This window comes from Petromyzon marinus, chromosome 20, assembly GCF_048934315.1.
Source record: "Petromyzon marinus isolate PM22_M1 ecotype Great Lakes invasive population chromosome 20, UKy_Petmar_22M1.pri1.0, whole genome shotgun sequence".
NCBI lineage: Eukaryota > Metazoa > Chordata > Hyperoartia > Petromyzontiformes > Petromyzontidae > Petromyzon > Petromyzon marinus.
Window position 1 is genome coordinate 13522089 of NC_133686.1, and position 19957 is coordinate 13542045.

Consider the following 19957-nt stretch of genomic DNA (forward strand, 5'->3'; position numbering starts at 1 on the left):
TTTATTTAATTGGAGCTCTTTTTAAGGCTTTTGCTGCTCTATTTAAGACCCGGAGCAAGTGAGGGCTTCACCATTCTGGCAAATTGCCCGATGATGCTGGATGTAATTACCAGCAAAACGTTGTACTAAAAAAAATGTAAATGTTGTGGATTCACTCTTCAACACACAGGTGGGCTAAAGTAGTGAACTATTTGTCTTTTGTCAACGTGACACTTTTTTTACTGATTGTCCGTGTCGGGTGGTGGAGGGTTACGGCACATTTATAAATAACGTGATCTAACCCAAAAACTTTACATTGGAAGGATGTTATTAACCAGGTAAACTCATAACTTGCTGTGATATTTCAATCCTTCCTGCCGTTTAGCAGTTATTTCCGACTCTCTGAATTACATCACCTTTTTAAATGTCTTTACAGTAACAGACTAAGGTCTCACTAACATAACCACCTCGATGTAACGGTAGCTCTCGCTGTTTAATAGGCTGTATGTCTCACTGGCACGGCCGCCGTTACGGTGGTTCTCTTGCGTTGATGCGCTGTCCTCTCACTGTGCAGCAACCAATGCCGCAGCTTGTGTTGCCCATGAGGTGGCGCTATGCCCGGTCCTCTGACACAGACATGCCATCTTCCCATTAAAATCGTTTACATTGACATGCCAATCTCCCTCATTAACACAGCTGCTGTGCGTGAGTGCGGCGACGGTGCTCGTGTGCGAAGACGGGGCTCAATTTTTCCATTATATTCGTTTACAATAACATGGCAATCTCTCCGTTTAATGCAGCTGCTGTGCGTGTGTGCGGCGACGGCGCTCGTGTGCGACGACGGGGCTCATTTTCCATCATACTCGTTTACATTAACACGCCAATCTCTCCCTTTAACGCAGCTGTTGTGCGTGCATGCGGCGACGGGACTCCTTTCTATCTCTGACCCCGCCTACTTACCCTTGAGTGACACCCTCCTCAAAACTATATATAACCTCTTGTTGCAGCAGCCCTTTCCTGTTCAGCAGTTCTACTGCTGTAACTTTCCACCTGATGACGATTGCTTGTGTTGCAAACAAAACGTCGTGATTTATTATTTATTTTTCTACCTACCTGACTTTGCCGAAAGAACCAAAGATTATTGAGAAAAATTATTCGTCAGCACTTTGTTTATTAACGATACAACATATCATCAACACAAGCAATGGAATCATATCTAATCCAAGGTGTTCACAATCACGAATCCAATGCGACCAATTGAAAGCAATTACTGAATCGTTGCCCATCGGTGTGTCTAGTTGGCAGCCATGGTCTGGTCAATCCAGCTGCGCAGGGCAGTGACGCGCGCGTACACGGCCGGCATGCTGGTGGAGCACGAGCTGCTGCCCCACGACACGATCCCCACGAGGTTCCACACGCCGTTCTTCTCGCACACCAGGGGGCCGCCGGAGTCACCCTATGGAGAAGACACGCAAGGTGCATAGCGACAAGAGTATGAAAACGACCTTCGATGTCGAGACAGAATAAACTAAAATCTGCCTACCCATCTTTGATGACAACTGAGTTGTGTTGAGATACACTTCACGTAGATGGTGGTGAAAGTCTGCAATCATTCCACATTTTTTAAAGTATTGTATGTGCATTGTGCATGGTAATAATGAGCTGTCACTAATTTATATTTGTTGATTTAAAAAAAATGATATTCCCACTAAAAATTAAGCATGTCAACCCTATTATCGTGGCAAATACTTTCATCAAGGGTTTATTTTCAAATACGTTACATTTTACAAGATAGGCCCATAAACCCCACCATCCTTAAACCTTCAGATGTAGATATGAAACACATACTTCAAATATAACAACTTTAGCTACGTAAAGAAATACCGTTAACGTTTACCATGCAGGAGCTAGCTCCAGCACCACCAGCGCAGATCATGACGCTGGTGATGACGTTCACGGTGCCCCACTTCTGCTGGCAGGTGGCGGTAGGCACAATGGGCAGAGCAGTCTGCTGCAGGATGGGCGGCGTGTTGAAGGCTGTGAACGCACACATAGAAGAATACCAAATAACATAGAATAATGGTTAGATCATCTCTTTTGAGGTAACAGATCATATAGTTGATCATGTTTATTGATAACTCTATTTGCACGAATTAATCTCAAATTTGTCAAGTCCATCTAGTTGTAGGAAGTCCACATGAATACCATGCACAAAGTAAATTGTGTTAATTATTGGTCATCGATGCTCACCGGAAGAGCGGACCTTGCCCCAGCCGGAGGTGACACACATCATGTTATCAGCAAAGACATCCGAGGCGGCAGGCAGGCAGACGGGAGAGACACGGTCCACGATCTGAGCGGGCTGAGCCAGCTTCAGCAACATGATGTCGTTGTTGATGTTGTAGGAGTCCCACTGCTGGTGAGTGATGGCCTGTGTGTGCAAACAGAACGAGATGTTAGAATACCTTAAACGAACTAAGTTTTATATTCTTAGTTTTTTCGGTAAAGTCACGTTATTTTGTTGTTTCTCTTCAACGTGACTTTACCGAAAAAACTAAGAATATGAATTACTGCAGTCACGAAAGCTTTAAATCGAACTAAGTTTGTTTAATTCAGGGTACTTGTTCAATACACTTGGTCTCTATTTCTTAGTTTTTTCGGTAAAGTCACGTAGAACGGAAACAATAAAATAATAATAAAATATGTAACAATATTGTTTTATAAAACCGAAAGATCCAAGAAAATGAATCCCTGCAGTAACGAAAGCTTTGAATCAAAAACACTTGGTCTCTGTTGAACTTCATCCATTTCAATGTCTAACAAGTTGAGGGGATTGTTCATGAGGTAATGTCATAACTCGCAAGTTTACCTTAGAAACGACAAGAGACTGGATGTTCTCGGCGTTGGAGTTCCTGTCGTGCTCGCCCAGGACGACGCGGTCAATGGACGGGCTGCGAAGGCATTTAAGAAACCGAACATTTACTGTTTGAGAAAGATATTCTGCCTCTTCTTTGGTTCTTTCGGTAAAGTCACGTAGAATGAGAATAAAATAATAAATTGATCAAATAAAATAACACAATAATATTCTCACGACGTTTCGGCCACAACACAAGCGGCCTTCATCAGGTGAAGGGAGCGAGACTGTCTGGTAGGACAGCGCTCCCTTCACCTGATGAAGGCCGCTTGTGTTGTGGCCGAAACGTTCTGAGAATATTATTGTGTTATTTTATTTGATCAATTTATTATTTTATTCTCATTCTACGTGACTTTACCGAAAGAACCAAAGAAGATGAATCATTGCAGTCACGAAAGCTTTAAATCGAAATTTATATTCTGCCTCCTTTTAAATCGTTAACAATGAGCGGTGCTACGCTGGCGCAGTGACTCTTGCATGCGCTTACTTGAACTCGCAGTGGGCAGCGGTCACCACCCATGAGGGGTCGATGAGGGAGCCACCGCAATAGTGCCACGTGGTGGAATCCTGTAGTGGCAAGACGCGACAGAATTGGTGTTGTGTCGCACTCTGGGACATGCGCAGCACACCTCACATACCAAACAGCACTTCGTATGGGCTGACTGTCATGTCTGTTGGGAACACCGCGATATGGTTCATGTTGATGTGGACTCACGATACGCTAACATTGAGGACTCACCTGCAGGGACACCTGCCAGGGCCAGGAGCCCGACACTGCATCCTCGCCATTGACGATGCGGGAGTAGCCGGTGATGACCGGCTTGATGGCAGGGACACCGCACCCTATAATACATCAAACACCAAGTTAAAGCATCTCCGTTCTCAATGAATTGTGGACCTTGCTTATCATTGCAGGTGGTCATGAGCCATTGTTGAAAATTCTCCATATGGCAACTCTTAAATTCCCACAAAGTGGTTTCCTCATTGAAGTGACCTGGGAGGAATAGGTCACTTAAAACTTCCATAAAAAATCGCACATTTATATCAACTTAAATATATGCACGGCCGAAGGGGCTAATACGTTCTGGCCAATAACACAGTGAACATTTTTTAAAAAACTCAAATTCTGCATTTGAAATACCAATGACTATCATAGACACTCACCGAAGGTGGCGCCGATGAAGGCGAAGCAGGAGACGAGCCAGAAGAGAGACATTGCGACTGTGGTAGACGGTGCTGGCTTCCTGCCGTTGGGCAGCCCCTTTTATACAGAAAATCTGCTGCGTAGCAGCGAGTTTCAACTATAAAATCGATTGCAACCTTTGCCCTTAGATGGCTGGTACATGTCTTGTGCCATATGAGGTGAGTCGATACGTTCTCATGCAGAGAGGTGACGTAAGCTGAAGTTTTAACATTTTAAGTTTTGAGTAATATTTTGAGGTGATGTTGACTATAACGTTTAAAATGTAAAGCTTTGCCATTTTTTTGAATGAATATTCTCATGATTTTCGAACAAATTATTACTTTCATTGCAATAAAATGAAGTGCAAATGTCGCAACAGTATTATATTGAGGGCCCTGAAAACAAACATATTAAGATCTAACAAACTGAAGTTGTTATTCTAGATTTGAAGCTTTCGTGACTGCAAAGATCCATACTCTTTGGTTCTATTCGGTAAAGTCACGTAGGTAAATATAAAATAACAAAAATCACGACGTTTCGGCCACAACACAAGTGGCCTTCATCAGTTGAAGGGACCGTGCTGTCATGAGGACAGCGTTGGAGTGAAGACAGCCAAGCTCAGATCGCGTCTTTTAAGCTGTGTGGGCAGAAGCAAAACGCTTGACAAAGGAATTAGCATAAAAATGAGCACGATGTACGTAGCAGGCGCATGGGCCATGATGGACCAGGAGCGGGTAGGGGGGGGAGTAGAGTGAGTGAGTGGAGTGAGTGAGTGGAGTGAGTGAGTGAAGTGAGTGAGTGGAGTGAGTGAGTGGAGTGAGTGAGTGGAGTGAGTGAGTGGAGTGAGTGGAGTGAGTGAGTGGAGTGAGTGGAGTGAGTGAGTGGAGTGAGTCGGTGGAGTGAGTGAGTGAGTGGAGTGAGTGAGTGAGTGGAGTGAGTGAGTGAGTGGAGTGAGTGGAGTGAGTGAGTGGAGTGAGTGAGTGGAGTGAGTGGAGTGAGTGAGTGGAGTGAGTCGGTGGAGTGAGTGAGTGAGTGGAGTGAGTGAGTGGAGTGAGTGAGTGGAGTGAGCGAGTGGAGTGAGTGAGTGAGTGGAGTGAGTGGAGTGAGTGAGTGGAGTGAGTGGAGTGAGTGAGTGGAGTGAGTGGAGTGAGTGAGTGGAGTGAGTGAGTGGAGTGAGTGGAGTGAGTGAGTGGAGTGAGTCGGTGGAGTGAGTGAGTGAGTGGAGTGAGTGAGTGGAGTGAGTGAGTGAGTGGAGTGAGTGGAGTGAGTGGAGTGAGTGAGTGGAGTGAGTGAGTGAGTGGAGTTTGTGAGTGAGTGGAGTGAGTGAGTGCAGTGAGTGGAGAGAAATAAGCAGCTGTGACAGTTTGGGATACCACTACTTGAAAAGAAAATTTATTGTACCATAGAAAATTAGTTTAATGTTTGGTTTGATTTAGAACATCTTTCCAATGATTGCTTAATTTGAAACCATCCTCTCAGTTGAAATTGTATCTGTGTTTGTAAATCTGAATTGCCTCGTGGACAAATCTCTGATAAAAACCTGTGGCTTTGCAGAGAACCTTGGTATCGGAGAAAACTATATCGTGATCACCTACAGCGTTGTAAGAGTGGTCAGCTACGGCAGAAGAATTCGTTCTGCCGTGTTTCAAATCTGATTTGTGCTCGCGAATTCGGTCAGAGACATGTCGCTTCGTCTCCCCGATATAGAAATCACCACAAGTGCAGCTCAATTTGTAAACCTTGGGGTACTGTAAGTCAGGAACGACATCCTTCACGGATGGGATCAGGTCACGGATTTTGTTTACTGTAGTGAACCGGACCAGCATCTTGTGTTTGTTTAGAATTTTGGAGATCTTTTTAGTAACGCCTGCTATATATGGTAGTGTGATGGTTTTGACCGGAGTATCAAGTGGTTGTTTCTGTATGGAGGTAGAAACACCTTTTTGGATGGTTCCGTCAGAGTATCCGTTTCTCTTGAGGGCCAGGTGTACATGTTTTAATTCACTGGTCAGGTGGTGTTGGTCCGAAATGCAATGTGCCCTGTGGTATAGCGTTTTGATGAGAGAATTATTTTGAGCTAGGTGGTGGTGGGAATTAGGTTTCAAGTAAGAATATGTGTGGGTGGGTTTCCTGCAGACAGAATGCCCCAGTGAGCCATCAGGTCTCCTCTCAAACAGAACATCCAAGAATGGTAGCTTGCCATCTTTCTCCATTTCCATGGTGAATTTGATGGCAGGATGTCTAGAATTGATGTGGTGTAGGAAAAGGTTCAAAGCTGGGAGGCCATGTGGCCAAATGACGAAAGTACCATCCACATATCTCTTCCACAGGGAAGGTCTGAGGGTGGAAGTCTGGATGGCGCCTGATTCAAATTTCTCCATGAAAACATTGGCTATCACTGGTGATAAGGGAGAACCCATGGGGTACCCTCATTCTGTTTGTAGAAGGTGTCATTCCAAGTAAAGCAATTATTGGTGAGGCAGTGTGTAATCAGCGCAATTGTATCGGGGTCTAGTCCATGTTGTACCAAATTTTCAATTATTTCAATGGTATCAGGTACCGGGACCTTGGTGAACAGGGAGACCACATCGAAGCTGACAAGGATATCGTCAGGGGACAGTACAACGTCTTTGACCATAGAGACCAAATGAGCTGAGTTAAGTACTGCTGAGGAGGTCTTGCCAGTGAAAGGTAGCAAGGTATCTGACAGAAAACGTGGTAGCTTATAGGCAGGGGAGTTGATCGTGGATACGATGGGTCGTAGTGGAGTGCCTTCTTTATGAATCTTGGGGATACCATAGAATCTTATGGGTCTTGTAGCAGAAGGTTTTAAGGAGGGACGTTTAGTTGGTTCGATTAGGGAGGTCTAACTTGTAATGATCTTGTTGATTTTTATAGTTAGGCTATTAGTAGGGTCATTTTTAATTTTTAAGTAACTTCCATCATTGAGTAGGTTCTGGATTTTGTTGTTGTACGAATCGTTATCCATAATTACAGTAGCGTTGCCTTTGTCGGCTGAGAAAATGACTATATCACTTCTGTTTTTTTTAAATTCGCGAGTTCAGAGCGTTCATTTTTGCTGATGTTAATGGGTTTCTTAGCATTCTTAAGAATAGTGGCTATTTCAGCTCTCGTAACGTCTGCTTGGATGTGTCCTATGCCTTTAAGGGCAACACATCGACCTGAGAGATGATGTCATCTACAGGAATATGTTTCGGGGTGACAGCAAAATGTAGCCCTCTAGCCAGTACTGTTTTCAGATTGTCTACAGGAAACCCACCCACACAGATTCCTACTTGAAACCTGATTCCCACCACCACCCAGCTCAAAATAATGATCTCATCAAAACGTTATACCACAGGCCACATTGCATTTCGGACCAACACCACCTGACCAGTGAATTAAAACATGTACACCTGCCCCTCAAGAGAAACGGGTACTCTGACCGAACCATCTGAAAAGCTGTTTCTACCTCCATACAGAAACAACCACTTGATACTCCGGTCAAAACCATCACACTACCATATATAGCAGGCGTTACTAAAAAGATCTCCAAAATTCTAAACAAACACAAGGTCTTGGTCCAGTTCAATACAGTACACAAAATCCGTGACCTGATCCCATCCGTGAAGAATGTCGTTCCTGACTTACAGTACCCCGGGGTTTACAAATTGAGCTGCACTTGTGGTGATTGCTATATCGGGGAGACGAAGCGACATGTCTCTGACCGAAATCGCGAGCACAAATCAGAATAATCAAAACACGGCAGAACGAATTCTTCTGCCATAGCTGACCACTGTTACAAAGCTGTGGGTGATCACCATATAGTTTTGTCCGATACCAAGGTTCTCTGCAAACCCATGGGGTTTTTTTTATCAGAGATTTGTCCACGAGGCAATTCAGATTTACAAACACAGACACAATTTCAACTGAGAGGATGGTTTCAAATTAAGCAATCATTGGAAAGATGTTAAAAATTAAACCAAACATTTAACTAATTTTCCATGGTACAGTAAAAAAAAATTCAAGTAGTGGTATCCCAAACTTTCACAGCTGCTTATTTTTCTCCACTCACTCACTCCACTCACTCACTCCACTCACTCACACCACTCACTCACTCCACTCACTCACTCCACTCACTCAATCCACCCACTCACTCCACTTACTCCACTCATTCATTCCACTCACTCACTCACTCCAGTCACTCATTCATTCCACTCACTCCACTAACTCACTCACCCACTCCACTCACTCACTCCACTCACTCACTCCACTCACTCCACTCACTCACTCCACTCACTCCACTCACTCCACTCACTCACTCCACTCACTCCACTCACTCACTCCACTCACTCCACTCACTCACTCACTCTACTCACTCACTCTACTCCCCCCCTCCCCGCCTGGTCCGTCATGGTCCCCACCCGCTCCTGGTCCATCATGGCCCATGCACCTCCTACGTATATCGTGCTCATTTTTATGCTAATTCCTTTGTCAAGCGTTTTGCTTCCTCCCACACAGCTTAAAGGACGCAACCTGGGCTTGGCTATTTTCAGTCCAACGCTGTCCTCATGATAGCACGGTCACTTCACCTGATGAAGGCCACTTGTGTTGTGGCCGAAACGTCGTGATTTTTATTATTTTATGTTTTACCTACGTGACTTCACCGAATAGAACCAAAGAGTATGGATCCTTGCAGTCACGAAAGCTTCAAATCTATAATTGATAACTTCTACGGTGAGGGCTTTTACCTATCTGTTCGAGCTTTCAAAAGACAACGGGACAAGAAGTCAAAGTTCATCGAGACGTTGACCTTCCTCAAAATATGCCGCGACAACAAGGTAATACCCATCGCTTTCACACTCACATCTACTGCTGTATCATCACCGAATTCTAAACACATTCTGTTTAAGGCAAGCCTATCTTTAATCTCAGAGAGGATAAGACTACTCCGATTTGAACTCGATACTTTAGATAGGACTCTCCTACAAGTTCATTTAACGCTAACACAAAAATGTCACCTTCTGATTGGAAACACGTAGACAACATGCCTGCTTATTCTGCCGATTCACTTTCAGTCAAATACAAAGCTAACGTGATTTCTAAATTCAACCACATATCGAAGAAGAACCCAGGCCCACATATAACAAAACTAGACGTTAACAAAATCGTCATTAATCAGAGTTGCACCCCGATTTCGCACAATCTGAAAACAGTACTGGCTAGGGGGCTAAATTTTGCTGTCAACCCCGATTTTCGCCACAATCTGAAACAGTACTGGCTAGGGGGCTAAATTTTGCTGTCACCCCCGAAATATATTCCTGTAGATGATATCATCTCTCAGGTCGATGTGGCCCTTAAAAGCATAGGACACATCCAAGCAGACGTTACGAGAGCTGAAATAGCCACTATTCTTAAGAATGCTAAGAAACCCATTAGCACACATCAGCAAAAAGATCGCACTGAACTCGCGAATTTAAAAAAACAGAAGTGATAAAGTCATCCTCTCAGCCGACAAAGCCAAACGCTACTGTAAATATGGATAAAGATTCGTACAACAACAAAATCCAGACCTACTCAACGATGGAAGTTACTCAAAAAATTAAAAAAATAACCATACTATTAGCCTAACCATAAAAACCAACAATATCATCACAAGTTCGACCTCCCTAATCGGACCAACTAAACGTTCCTCCTTTAAACCTTCTGGTGCAAGACCCCCCTAGATTCTATGGTCTCCCCAAGATTCATAAAGAAGGCACTCCACGACGACCCATCGTATCCACGATCAACTCCCCTACCTATAAGCTAGCATGTTTTCTGTCAGATACCTTGCTACCTTTCACTGGCAAGACCTCCTCAGCAGTACTTAACTCAACTCATTTGGTCTCTATGGTCAAATAGTTGAAAATTTGGTACAACATGGACTAGACCCCGATACACCTGCGCTGATTAGACACTGCCTCAACAATACCTACTTTACTTGGAATGGCACCTTCTACAAAATAAAATGAGGGTACCCCATGGGTTCTCCCTTATCACCAGTGATAGCCAATGTTTTCATGGAGAAATTTGAATCAGACGCCATCCAGACTTCATCCCTCAGACCTTCCCTGTGGAAGAGATATGTGGATAATACTTTCGTCATATGGGCCACATGCCCTTCCAGCTTTGAACCTTTTCCTACACCACATCAATTCTAGAACATTCCGCCATCAAATTCACCATGGAAGTGGAGAAAGATGGCAAGCTACCATTCTTGGATGTTCTGTTTGAGAGGAGTCCTGATGCTCACTGGGGCATTCTGTCTACAGTAAACCCACCCACACAGATTCCTACTTGAAACCTGATTCCCACCACCACCCAGCTCAAAAGAATCTCTCATCAAACGTTATACCACAGGGCACATTGCATTTCGGACCAACACCACCTAACCAGTGAATTAAAACATGCACACCTGGCCCTCAAGAGAAACGGATACTCTGACCGAACCATTCAAAAGCTGTTTCTACCTCCATACAGAAACAACCACTTGATACTCCGGTCAAAACCATCACAACTACCATATATAGCAGGCGTTAGTAAAAAGATCTCCAAAATTCTAAACAAACACAAAATCTTGGTCCAGTTCAATACAGTACACAAAATCCTGACCTGATCCCATCCGTGAACGATGTCGTTCTGACTTACAGTACCCCGGGGTTCACAAATGAGCTGCACTTGTGGTGATTGCTATATCGGGGATACGAAGCGACATGTCTCTGACCGAATTCGCGAGCACAAATCAGATTCAAAACACGGCAGAACGAATTCTTCTGCCATAGCTGACCACTGTTACAAAGCTGTGGTGATCATGATATAGTTTTCTCCGATACCAAGGTTCTCTGCAAACCCACGGGTTTTTTATCAGAGATTCGTCCACGAGGCAATTCAGATTTACAAAACACAGACACAATTTCAACCGAGAAGGATGTTTCAAATTAAGCAATCACTGGAAAGATGTTCTAAATCAAACCAAACATTAACTAATTTCTATGGTACAGTAAAAAAAAATTCAAGTAGTGGTATCCCAAACTTTCACAGCGCCATATTTCTCTCCACTCACTCACTCCACTCACTCCACTCACTCACACCACTCACTCACTTCACTCACTCCACCTCACTGAATCCACCCACTCACTCCACTTACTCCACTCAATCACTCCATTCACTCATTCACTCCACTCACTCACTCCACTCACTCACGCCACTCACTCACTCCACTCACTCACTCACTCCACTCACTCCACTCACTCACTCCACTCACTACACTCACTCACTCCACTTACTCCACTCACTCACCACTCCACTCACTCCACTCACTCACTCACTCACTCACTCCACACTCACTCCACTCACTCACTCCACTCACTCATCACTCCAACTCCACTCACTCCACTCACTCACTCACTCACTCCACTCACTCACTCACTCACATCCACTCACTCACTCCACTCACTCACTCCACTCACTCACTCCACTCCTATTCACTCACTCCACTCACTTACTCCACTCACTCACTCACTCCACTCACTCACTCACTCACACTCACTCACTCATCTATTCACTCACTCACTCCCACTCACTCCACTCACTCACTCCACTCACTCCCTCTAGTGTCCCCCCCCGCCGCTGCTGGTCCGTCATGGTCCCCACCCGCTCCTGGTCCATCGTGGCCCATTGACCTCCTACGTACATCGTGCTCATTTTCATGCAAATTCCTTTGTCAAGCGTTTTGCTTCCTCCCACACAGCTTAAAGGACGCGACCTGGGCTTGACTGTTTTCACTCCAACGCTGTCCTCATGACAGCACGCTCCCTTCACCTGATGAAGGCCACTTGTGTTGTGGCCGAAATGTCGTGATTTTTGTTTTTTTTATTTTTTTTCGACGTGACTTTACCGAATAGAACCAAAGAGTATGAAGTTGTTATTTTTTCATTAAGTAATTATGATTTTGTGCCATACTTTGAATTTGCATCGTAGATATATTGGCTTTGGGACTGATATTTAAGTTGATCTGTGCATTGAGAACTAGCATTTTAAAAATCCGAGTCACGGCACCGAGTTGTCGGTCCGCCCTGTCCTTCTCCTCCTGTGGATCCTAACGAGGTCAAATATACAATAAAATAACAAAGTTCAGAAACGATGAGCAGATACTCCGTGTTGTGCTCTGTCCTCTGGAGAAGTGGGCGACTCCACAAAGCTGAGCACTAGAGGTTTGTGAAACGGCAAAACTTTATTTCAAGTGTTCTGTGGCGCCATGGAGCAACTCCGCAAGTGCCGTAACTCCCCCCTGGCCCCCAAACTAATCACACACACGCAGCGCACAAACGTAGTGTCCTGGCGGGGGATTGCCTGGCACAACGGGTTTTAATCTGAGGGGTCCCTTGGAGGAAAGTCCCACAGTTTCCCGGTGCAAGAAGATTGACCGACCCTCGCAGGACAGGTCACATCGCGGTGCCCCTGATGAGTTGGGCGCAAAACAAGGTTCATCAGGCCAGCCGCAATGAGTCATGCACGACATGAGGTCAGGGGATCGCAGTGCCACGACCTCCCCCGTCCCCAGACCAAATACACACAAGCTGGGTGTGTATTCGCCAGCCTATACATCCGTCCAGATTAGCCATGATGAGTCAGAAATTAATGTGTACGGATGGATAGACAATAGGTCGCAGAAGTAACCGTCGCAGCGTATCAACGCAAGAGAACCACCAGCTTTGTCCATGAAGCCATCCAGATATTTAAACACAATTTCAACCGAGAAGATGGTTACAAACTGAGCAATCATTGGAAGGATCAGTTTAACACATAGGCTGTCGCGACAAATATTATTCATAATACAAGTATTTGGGTTAGATCGTGTTATTTATAAATGTGCCGAAACCCTCCACCACCCGACACGGACAATCAGTAAAAAAGTGTCACGTTGACAAAGGACAAATAGTTCACTACTTTAGCCCACTGTGTGTTGAAGAGTGAATCCACAGCATTTTAAAAAAATTGTACGACGTTTTCGCTGGTAATTACATCCACATCATCGGGCAATTTGCCAGTATGGTGAAGCCCTCACTTGCTCCCGGTCTTAAATAGAGCAGCAGGGTGACGTCATCATTTAACTCATTCAGGTGGCAGTGATTTGAGGCGAGGGGGGGGGTATTGTAATTATATAATAGATTAGTATCAGTAAATTATTATAATTAGTAATAAGTTGTAGATTGGTAATTAGTTGTAATGTGTGTTATTGTAACTATATGCTACGTATGTAATCCGTTAATTATCATGTGTTTCCCCTATAAGGAAATGAAATACGTATTATTTAAAAATATGCTTCAAGGCTGCACTAAGTCTGTAACTGTCAGAGCAATTAAAGTTATTTCTATTTCTCTCAATTTCAATGGATTCTCTAATTAGTCTTTGCCAGTAATAATACGTGTCCTTGTTGGCAAGCATGTTCTGTCACTGCCGACAGTTGTGTTTGAGATAATTTAATATTTCTTTGGTGTTCTTTTAGTCTAACGCTGATGTTATATTCCGTCTGTCCAATGTAGCATCTGCCACATAAACAATTAATCCGATATACACCCTTCTGTTGATAATTTAGGTAATTCGTCTTTCGTGCAAGATACTAGTTTTTGAATTTTGTGTACTGTACCAAATCTTACTTTAATGTTTTGCTTTTGCAAAACATAGGCTAATTTGTCAGTTACTCCTGAAATATATGGTATTTTAATGTTTTAACAATCTGATCGATTTCAGCAGTGTTGCTTTGCGATCGTGATTTGCTTGCATTCTCTTGTTAATTTGAGCATTATTGTAGCCATTCTGTCGTAGTGCTTCTTTAACATATTTCATCTCTCTCACTAGACTTTCACCTTCTGACACTGTTTTAGCCCGATGTATGAGCGTCTTGATAAGAGAGGATTTCTGAGCTGGGTGATAATGTGAATTTGCATTCAGATAGGCATCAGTGTGCGTTCGCTTTCTGTAAACGCTGTGTTATTTTACCATTTATGCCATGTCCAAGCAAAATATCTAGGAACGGGAGTATTATTTACCTCCATTTCCATGGTGAACTGGATGGCCGGGTTTTGTGCATTGAGATGATTTAGAAAATCATTAAGTGTATCTTTACAATGTGGCCAGACAACAAAAGTCTCATCCACATATCTAAACCAAAATCATGGGTTTAATGTACTCGAGGCAATTGCTCTTCTTTCAAAGTATTCCACGTACAGATTTGCTATAGCAGGAGATAAAGGAGAGCCCATTGCTGCTCCTTCCTTTTGTTTAAGGAAATCACCTCTCCATAAGAAGTAGGTGTTATTCAAACAATGGTCAGCGAGTTTCAGAATATATTTTGGTAAACCTGTATTCTTTACTAGTGTAAAGAATTGGAACCTTAGTGGATAGAGAATCACGTAAAAACTCACCAGAATATCATTAGAGTTAAGTTTAATATCTTTAATCACATTCACAAGATGTTCTGAATTTCTTATGAATTAAGATGTACTGTCGATGTAGGGCTGTATTTGTTTAGTTATATATTTTGCTTATTTAAATGTGGCAGAGCCAATTGTACTGACTATGGGTCGTAATGGGATTCCAATTTTACGAATATTTGGTAGCCGATATAGTCTAGGTGGTTTTGAGGCCTTGGCTTAATTTGGTATTGCTCATTCATAGGGATTAATGAATTTTGAATGATTGCAATAGTCTTACGTTCTCAAGTATGAGTTGGATCTCGTTAGATTTTAATGTACGTACTTTGCCTCTAGTAAATCTTTAATTTTATTATCACAATCGGCTCGTGACATCACCACAGTAGTGCGGCCTTTATTAGCTACCAGGATTTGAATATCTTTATTTAATTGGAGCTCTTTTTAAGGCTTTTGCTGCTCTATTTAAGACCCGGAGCAAGTGAGGGCTTCACCATTCTGGCAAATTGCCCGATGATGCTGGATGTAATTACCAGCAAAACGTTGTACTAAAAAAAATGTAAATGTTGTGGATTCACTCTTCAACACACAGGTGGGCTAAAGTAGTGAACTATTTGTCTTTTGTCAACGTGACACTTTTTTTACTGATTGTCCGTGTCGGGTGGTGGAGGGTTACGGCACATTTATAAATAACGTAATCTAACCCAAAAACTTTACATTGGAAGGATGTTATTAACCAGGTAAACTCATAACTTGCTGTGATATTTCAATCCTTCCTGCCGTTTAGCAGTTATTTCCGACTCTCTGAATTACATCACCTTTTTAAATGTCTTTACAGTAACAGACTAAGGTCTCACTAACATAACCACCTCGATGTAACGGTAGCTCTCGCTGTTTAATAGGCTGTATGTCTCACTGGCACGGCCACCGTTACGGTGGTTCTCTTGCGTTGATGCGCTGTCCTCTCACTGTGCAGCAACCAATGCCGCAGCTTGTGTTGCCCATGAGGTGGCGCTATGCCCGGTCCTCTGACACAGACATGCCATCTTCCCATTAAAATCGTTTACATTGACATGCCAATCTCCCTCATTAACACAGCTGCTGTGCGTGAGTGCGGCGACGGTGCTCGTGTGCGAAGACGGGGCTGAATTTTTCCATTATATTCGTTTACATTAACATGGCAATCTCTCCGTTTAATGCAGCTGCTGTGCGTGTGTGCGGCGACGGCGCTCGTGTGCGACGACGGGGCTCATTTTCCATCATACTCGTTTACATTAACACGCCAATCTCTCCCTTTAACGCAGCTGTTGTGCGTGCATGCGGCGACGGGACTCCTTTCTATCTCTGACCCCGCCTACTTACCCTTGAGTGACACCCTCCTCAAAACTATATATAACCTCTTGTTGCAGCAGCCCTTTCCTGTTCAGCAGTTCTACTGCTGTAACTTTCCACCTGATGACGATTGCTTGTGTTGCAAACAAAACGTCGTGATTTATTATTTATTTTTCTACCTACCTGACTTTGCCGAAAGAACCAAAGATTATTGAGAAAAATTATTCGTCAGCACTTTGTTTATTAACGATACAACATATCATCAACACAAGCAATGGAATCATATCTAATCCAAGGTGTTCACAATCACGAATCCAATGCGACCAATTGAAAGCAATTACTGAATCGTTGCCCATCGGTGTGTCTAGTTGGCAGCCATGGTCTGGTCAATCCAGCTGCGCAGGGCAGTGACGCGCGCGTACACGGCCGGCATGCTGGTGGAGCACGAGCTGCTGCCCCACGACACGATCCCCACGAGGTTCCACACGCCGTTCTTCTCGCACACCAGGGGGCCGCCGGAGTCACCCTATGGAGAAGACACGCAAGGTGCATAGCGACAAGAGTATGAAAACGACCTTCGATGTCGAGACAGAATAAACTAAAATCTGCCTACCCATCTTTGATGACAACTGAGTTGTGTTGAGATACACTTCACGTAGATGGTGGTGAAAGTCTGCAATCATTCCACATTTTTTAAAGTATTGTATGTGCATTGTGCATGGTAATAATGAGCTGTCACTAATTTATATTTGTTGATTTAAAAAAAATGATATTCCCACTAAAAATTAAGCATGTCAACCCTATTATCGTGGCAAATACTTTCATCAAGGGTTTATTTTCAAATACGTTACATTTTACAAGATAGGCCCATAAACCCCACCATCCTTAAACCTTCAGATGTAGATATGAAACACTTACTTCAGATATAACAACTTTAGCTACATAATCTTAGCTCTTTCGGTTAAGTCACATTGAAGGGAAACAATAAAATAATAAAATATAAAACGTGACTTTACCGAGAGAGCTAAGAATATGAATTACTGTAGTCACGAAAGCTTTAAATCAAAATGTAACTTTAGCTACGTAAAGAAATACCGTTAACGTTTACCATGCAGGAGCTAGCTCCAGCACCACCAGCGCAGATCATGACGCTGGTGATGACGTTCACGGTGCCCCACTTCTGCTGGCAGGTGGCGGTAGGCACAATGGGCAGAGCGGTCTGCTGCAGGATGGGAGGCGTGTTGAAGGCTGTGAACGCACACATAGAAGAATGCCAAATAACATAGAATAATGGTTAGATCATCTCTTTTGAGGTAACAGATTATATCGTTGATCATGTTTATTAATAACTCTATTTGGCACGAATTAATCTCAAAGTTTTCAAGTCCATCTAGCTTTAGGAAGTCCACATGAATACCATGCACAAAGTAAATTGTGTTAATTATTGGTCATCGATGCTCACCGGAAGAGCGGACCTTGCCCCAGCCGGAGGTGACACACATCATGTTATCAGCAAAGACATCCGAGGCGGCAGGCAGGCAGACGGGAGAGACACGGTCCACGATCTGAGCGGGCTGAGCCAGCTTCAGCAACATGATGTCGTTGTTGATGTTGTAGGAGTCCCACTGCTGGTGAGTGATGGCCTGTGTGTGCAAACAGAACGAGATGTTAGAATACCTTAAACGATCTATGTTTGTTTAATTCAGGGTACTTGATCAATACACTTGGTCTCTATATTCTTGGTTCTTTCGGTAAAGTCACGTAGAAGAGAAATAATAAAATATTAAAAATATTAACAAAATTGCTTTATAAAACCGAAAGAACCAAGAATATGAATCCCTACAGTCACGAAAGCTTTAAATCAAAAACACTTGGTCTCTGTTGAACTTCATCCATTTCAATGTCTAACAAGTTGAGGGGATTGTTCATGAGATAATTTCATAGCTCGTAAGTTTACCTTAGAGACGACAAGAGACTGGATGTTCTCGGCGTTGGAGTTCCTGTCGTGCTCGCCCAGGACGACGCGGTCAATGGACGGGCTGCGAACGCATTTAAGAAACCGAACATTTACTAATTGAGAAAGATGTTCTGGCTCCTTTTAAATCGTTAACAATGAGCGGTGCTACGCTGGCGCAGTGACTCTTGCATGCGCTTACTTGAACTCGCAGTGGGCAGCGGTCACCACCCATGAGGGGTCGATGAGGGAGCCACCGCAATAGTGCCACGTGGTGGAATCCTGTAGTGGCAAGACACGACAGAATTGGTGTTGTGTCGCACTCTGGGACACGCGCAGCACACCTCACATACCAAACAGCACTTCGTATGGGCTGACTGTCATGTCTGTTGGGAACACCGCGATATGGTTCATGTTGATGTGGACTCACGATACGCTAACATTGAGGACTCACCTGCAGGGACACCTGCCAGGGCCAGGAGCCCGACACTGCATCCTCGCCGTTGACGATGCGGGAGTAGCCGGTGATGACCGGCTTGATGGCTGGGACACCGCACCCTATAATACATCAAACACCAAGTTAAAGCATCTCTGTTCTCAATGAATTGTGGACCTTGCTTATCAATGTAGGTGGTCATGAGCCATTGTTGAAAATTCTCCATATGGCATCTCTTGAATTCCCACAAAGTGGTTTCCTCATTGAAGTGACCTGGGAGGAATAGGTCACTTAAAATTCCATAAAAAATCGCACATTTATATCAACTTAAATAGATGCACGGCTGAAGGGGCTAATACGTTTTGGCCAATAACCCTGTGAACATCTTTTATAAAAACTAAAATGCTGCATCTGAAACACCAATGACTATAATAGACACTCACCGAAGGTAGCGCCGATGAAGGCGAAGCAGGAGACGAGCCAGAAGAGAGACATTGCGACTGTGGTAGACGGTGCTGGCTTCCTGCCGTTGGGCAGCCCCTTTTATACAGAAAATCTGCTGCGTAGCAGCGAGTTTCAACTAAAAAATCGATTGCAGCCTTTGCCCTTAGATGGCTGGTACATGTCTTGTGCCATATGAGGTGAGTCGATACGTTCTCATGCAGAGAGGTGACGTAAGCTCAAGTTTTAACATTTTAAGTTTTGAGTAATATATTGAGGTGACGTTGACTATAACGTTTGAAATACAAAGCTTGGCCATTTTTTTGAATGAATATTCTCATGATTTTCGAACAAAATTATTACTTTCATTGCAATAAAATAAAGTGCAAATGTCGCAAAAGTATTATATTGAGGGCCCTGAAAACAAACATATTAAGATCTAACAAACTGAAGTTGTTATTCTAGCTTTGAAGCTTATTCGGTAAAGTCACGTAGGTAAAAAATAAAAAAAACAAAAATCACGACGTTTCGGCCACAACACAAGTGACCTTCATCAGGTGAAGGGACCATGCTGTCATGAGGACAGCGTTGGAGTGAAGACAGCCAAGCTCAGATCGCGTCTTTTAAGCTGTGTGGGCAGAAGCAAAACGCTTGACAAAGGAATTAGCATAAAAATGAGCACGATGTACGTAGCAGGTGCATGGGCCATGATGGACCAGGAGCGGGTAGGGACCATGACGGACCAGCAGCGGGGGGGGGGGGGGGGAAGTAGAGTGAGTGAGTGGAGTGAGTAAGTGGTGTGAGTGAGTGGAGTGAGTGGAGTGAGTGAGTGGAGTGAGTGAGTGGAGTGAGTGAGTGAGTGCAGTGAGTGGAGTGAGTGAGTGGAGTGAGTGGAGTGAGTGAGTGAGTGGAATGAGTGAGTGGAGTGAGTGAGTGAGTGGAGTGAGTGAGTGAGTGGAGTGAGTGGAGTGAGTGAGTGAGTGGAGTGAGTGGAGTGAGTGAGTGGAGTGAGTGGAGTGAGTGAGTGGAGTGAGTCGGTGGAGTGAGTGAGTGAGTGGAGTGAGTGAGTGGAGTAAGTGAGTGGAGTGAATAAGTGAGTGGAGTGAGTGGAGTGAGTGAGTGGAGTGAGTGGAGTGAGTGGAGTGAGTAGAGTGAGTGAGTGAGTGGAGAGAAATAAGCATCTGTGAAAGTTAGGGATACCACTACTTGAAAAGAAAATTTACTGTACCATAGAAAATAAGTT

General features: G+C 43.9%; 2 protein-coding genes across 2 annotated transcripts; both read right to left on the minus strand.

Moving 5' to 3' along the window:
* Nucleotides 1-1130: 1130 nt before the first annotated feature.
* LOC142925391 (chymotrypsinogen B-like) lies at nt 1131-4151 on the minus strand. The gene is made up of 7 exons (XM_076068333.1): nt 4058-4151; nt 3633-3736; nt 3381-3460; nt 2849-2930; nt 2230-2410; nt 1877-2016; nt 1131-1435 (listed from the first exon to the last, which is right to left on the minus strand). Exons 1-7 carry the CDS (start codon nt 4107-4109, stop codon nt 1274-1276), a joined length of 801 nt encoding a protein of 266 aa, XP_075924448.1. The 5' UTR covers nt 4110-4151; the 3' UTR covers nt 1131-1273.
* An 11953-nt stretch (nt 4152-16104) lies between these two features.
* LOC116944031 (chymotrypsinogen B-like) lies at nt 16105-18821 on the minus strand. The gene is made up of 7 exons (XM_032957425.2): nt 18717-18821; nt 18292-18395; nt 18040-18119; nt 17841-17922; nt 17346-17526; nt 16992-17131; nt 16105-16409 (listed from the first exon to the last, which is right to left on the minus strand). The coding sequence occupies exons 1-7, from the start codon at nt 18766-18768 to the stop codon at nt 16248-16250; spliced, it is 801 nt and encodes a 266-aa protein (XP_032813316.1). The 5' UTR covers nt 18769-18821; the 3' UTR covers nt 16105-16247.
* Nucleotides 18822-19957: the final 1136 nt, after the last annotated feature.

Excerpts from the sequence above, each read along its gene's own strand:
- LOC142925391 (XM_076068333.1), bottom strand. The coding sequence starts at position 4,109 with ATGTCTCTCTTCTGGCTCGTCTCCTGCTTCGCCTTCATCGGCGCCACC. Across the intron at positions 3,737-4,057 it reads CTTCATCGGCGCCACCTTCG|GGTGCGGTGTCCCTGCCATC; the intron begins GTGAGTGTCTAT and ends GATGTATTATAG. Across the intron at positions 1,436-1,876 it reads CTGGAGCTAGCTCCTGCATG|GGTGACTCCGGCGGCCCCCT; the intron begins GTAAACGTTAAC and ends TCTTCTCCATAG.
- LOC116944031 (XM_032957425.2), bottom strand. The coding sequence starts at position 18,768 with ATGTCTCTCTTCTGGCTCGTCTCCTGCTTCGCCTTCATCGGCGCTACC. Across the intron at positions 18,120-18,291 it reads CCTGGCAGGTGTCCCTGCAG|GATTCCACCACGTGGCACTA; the intron begins GTGAGTCCTCAA and ends TTGCCACTACAG. Across the intron at positions 17,527-17,840 it reads AGTCTCTTGTCGTCTCTAAG|GCCATCACTCACCAGCAGTG; the intron begins GTAAACTTACGA and ends TTGCACACACAG.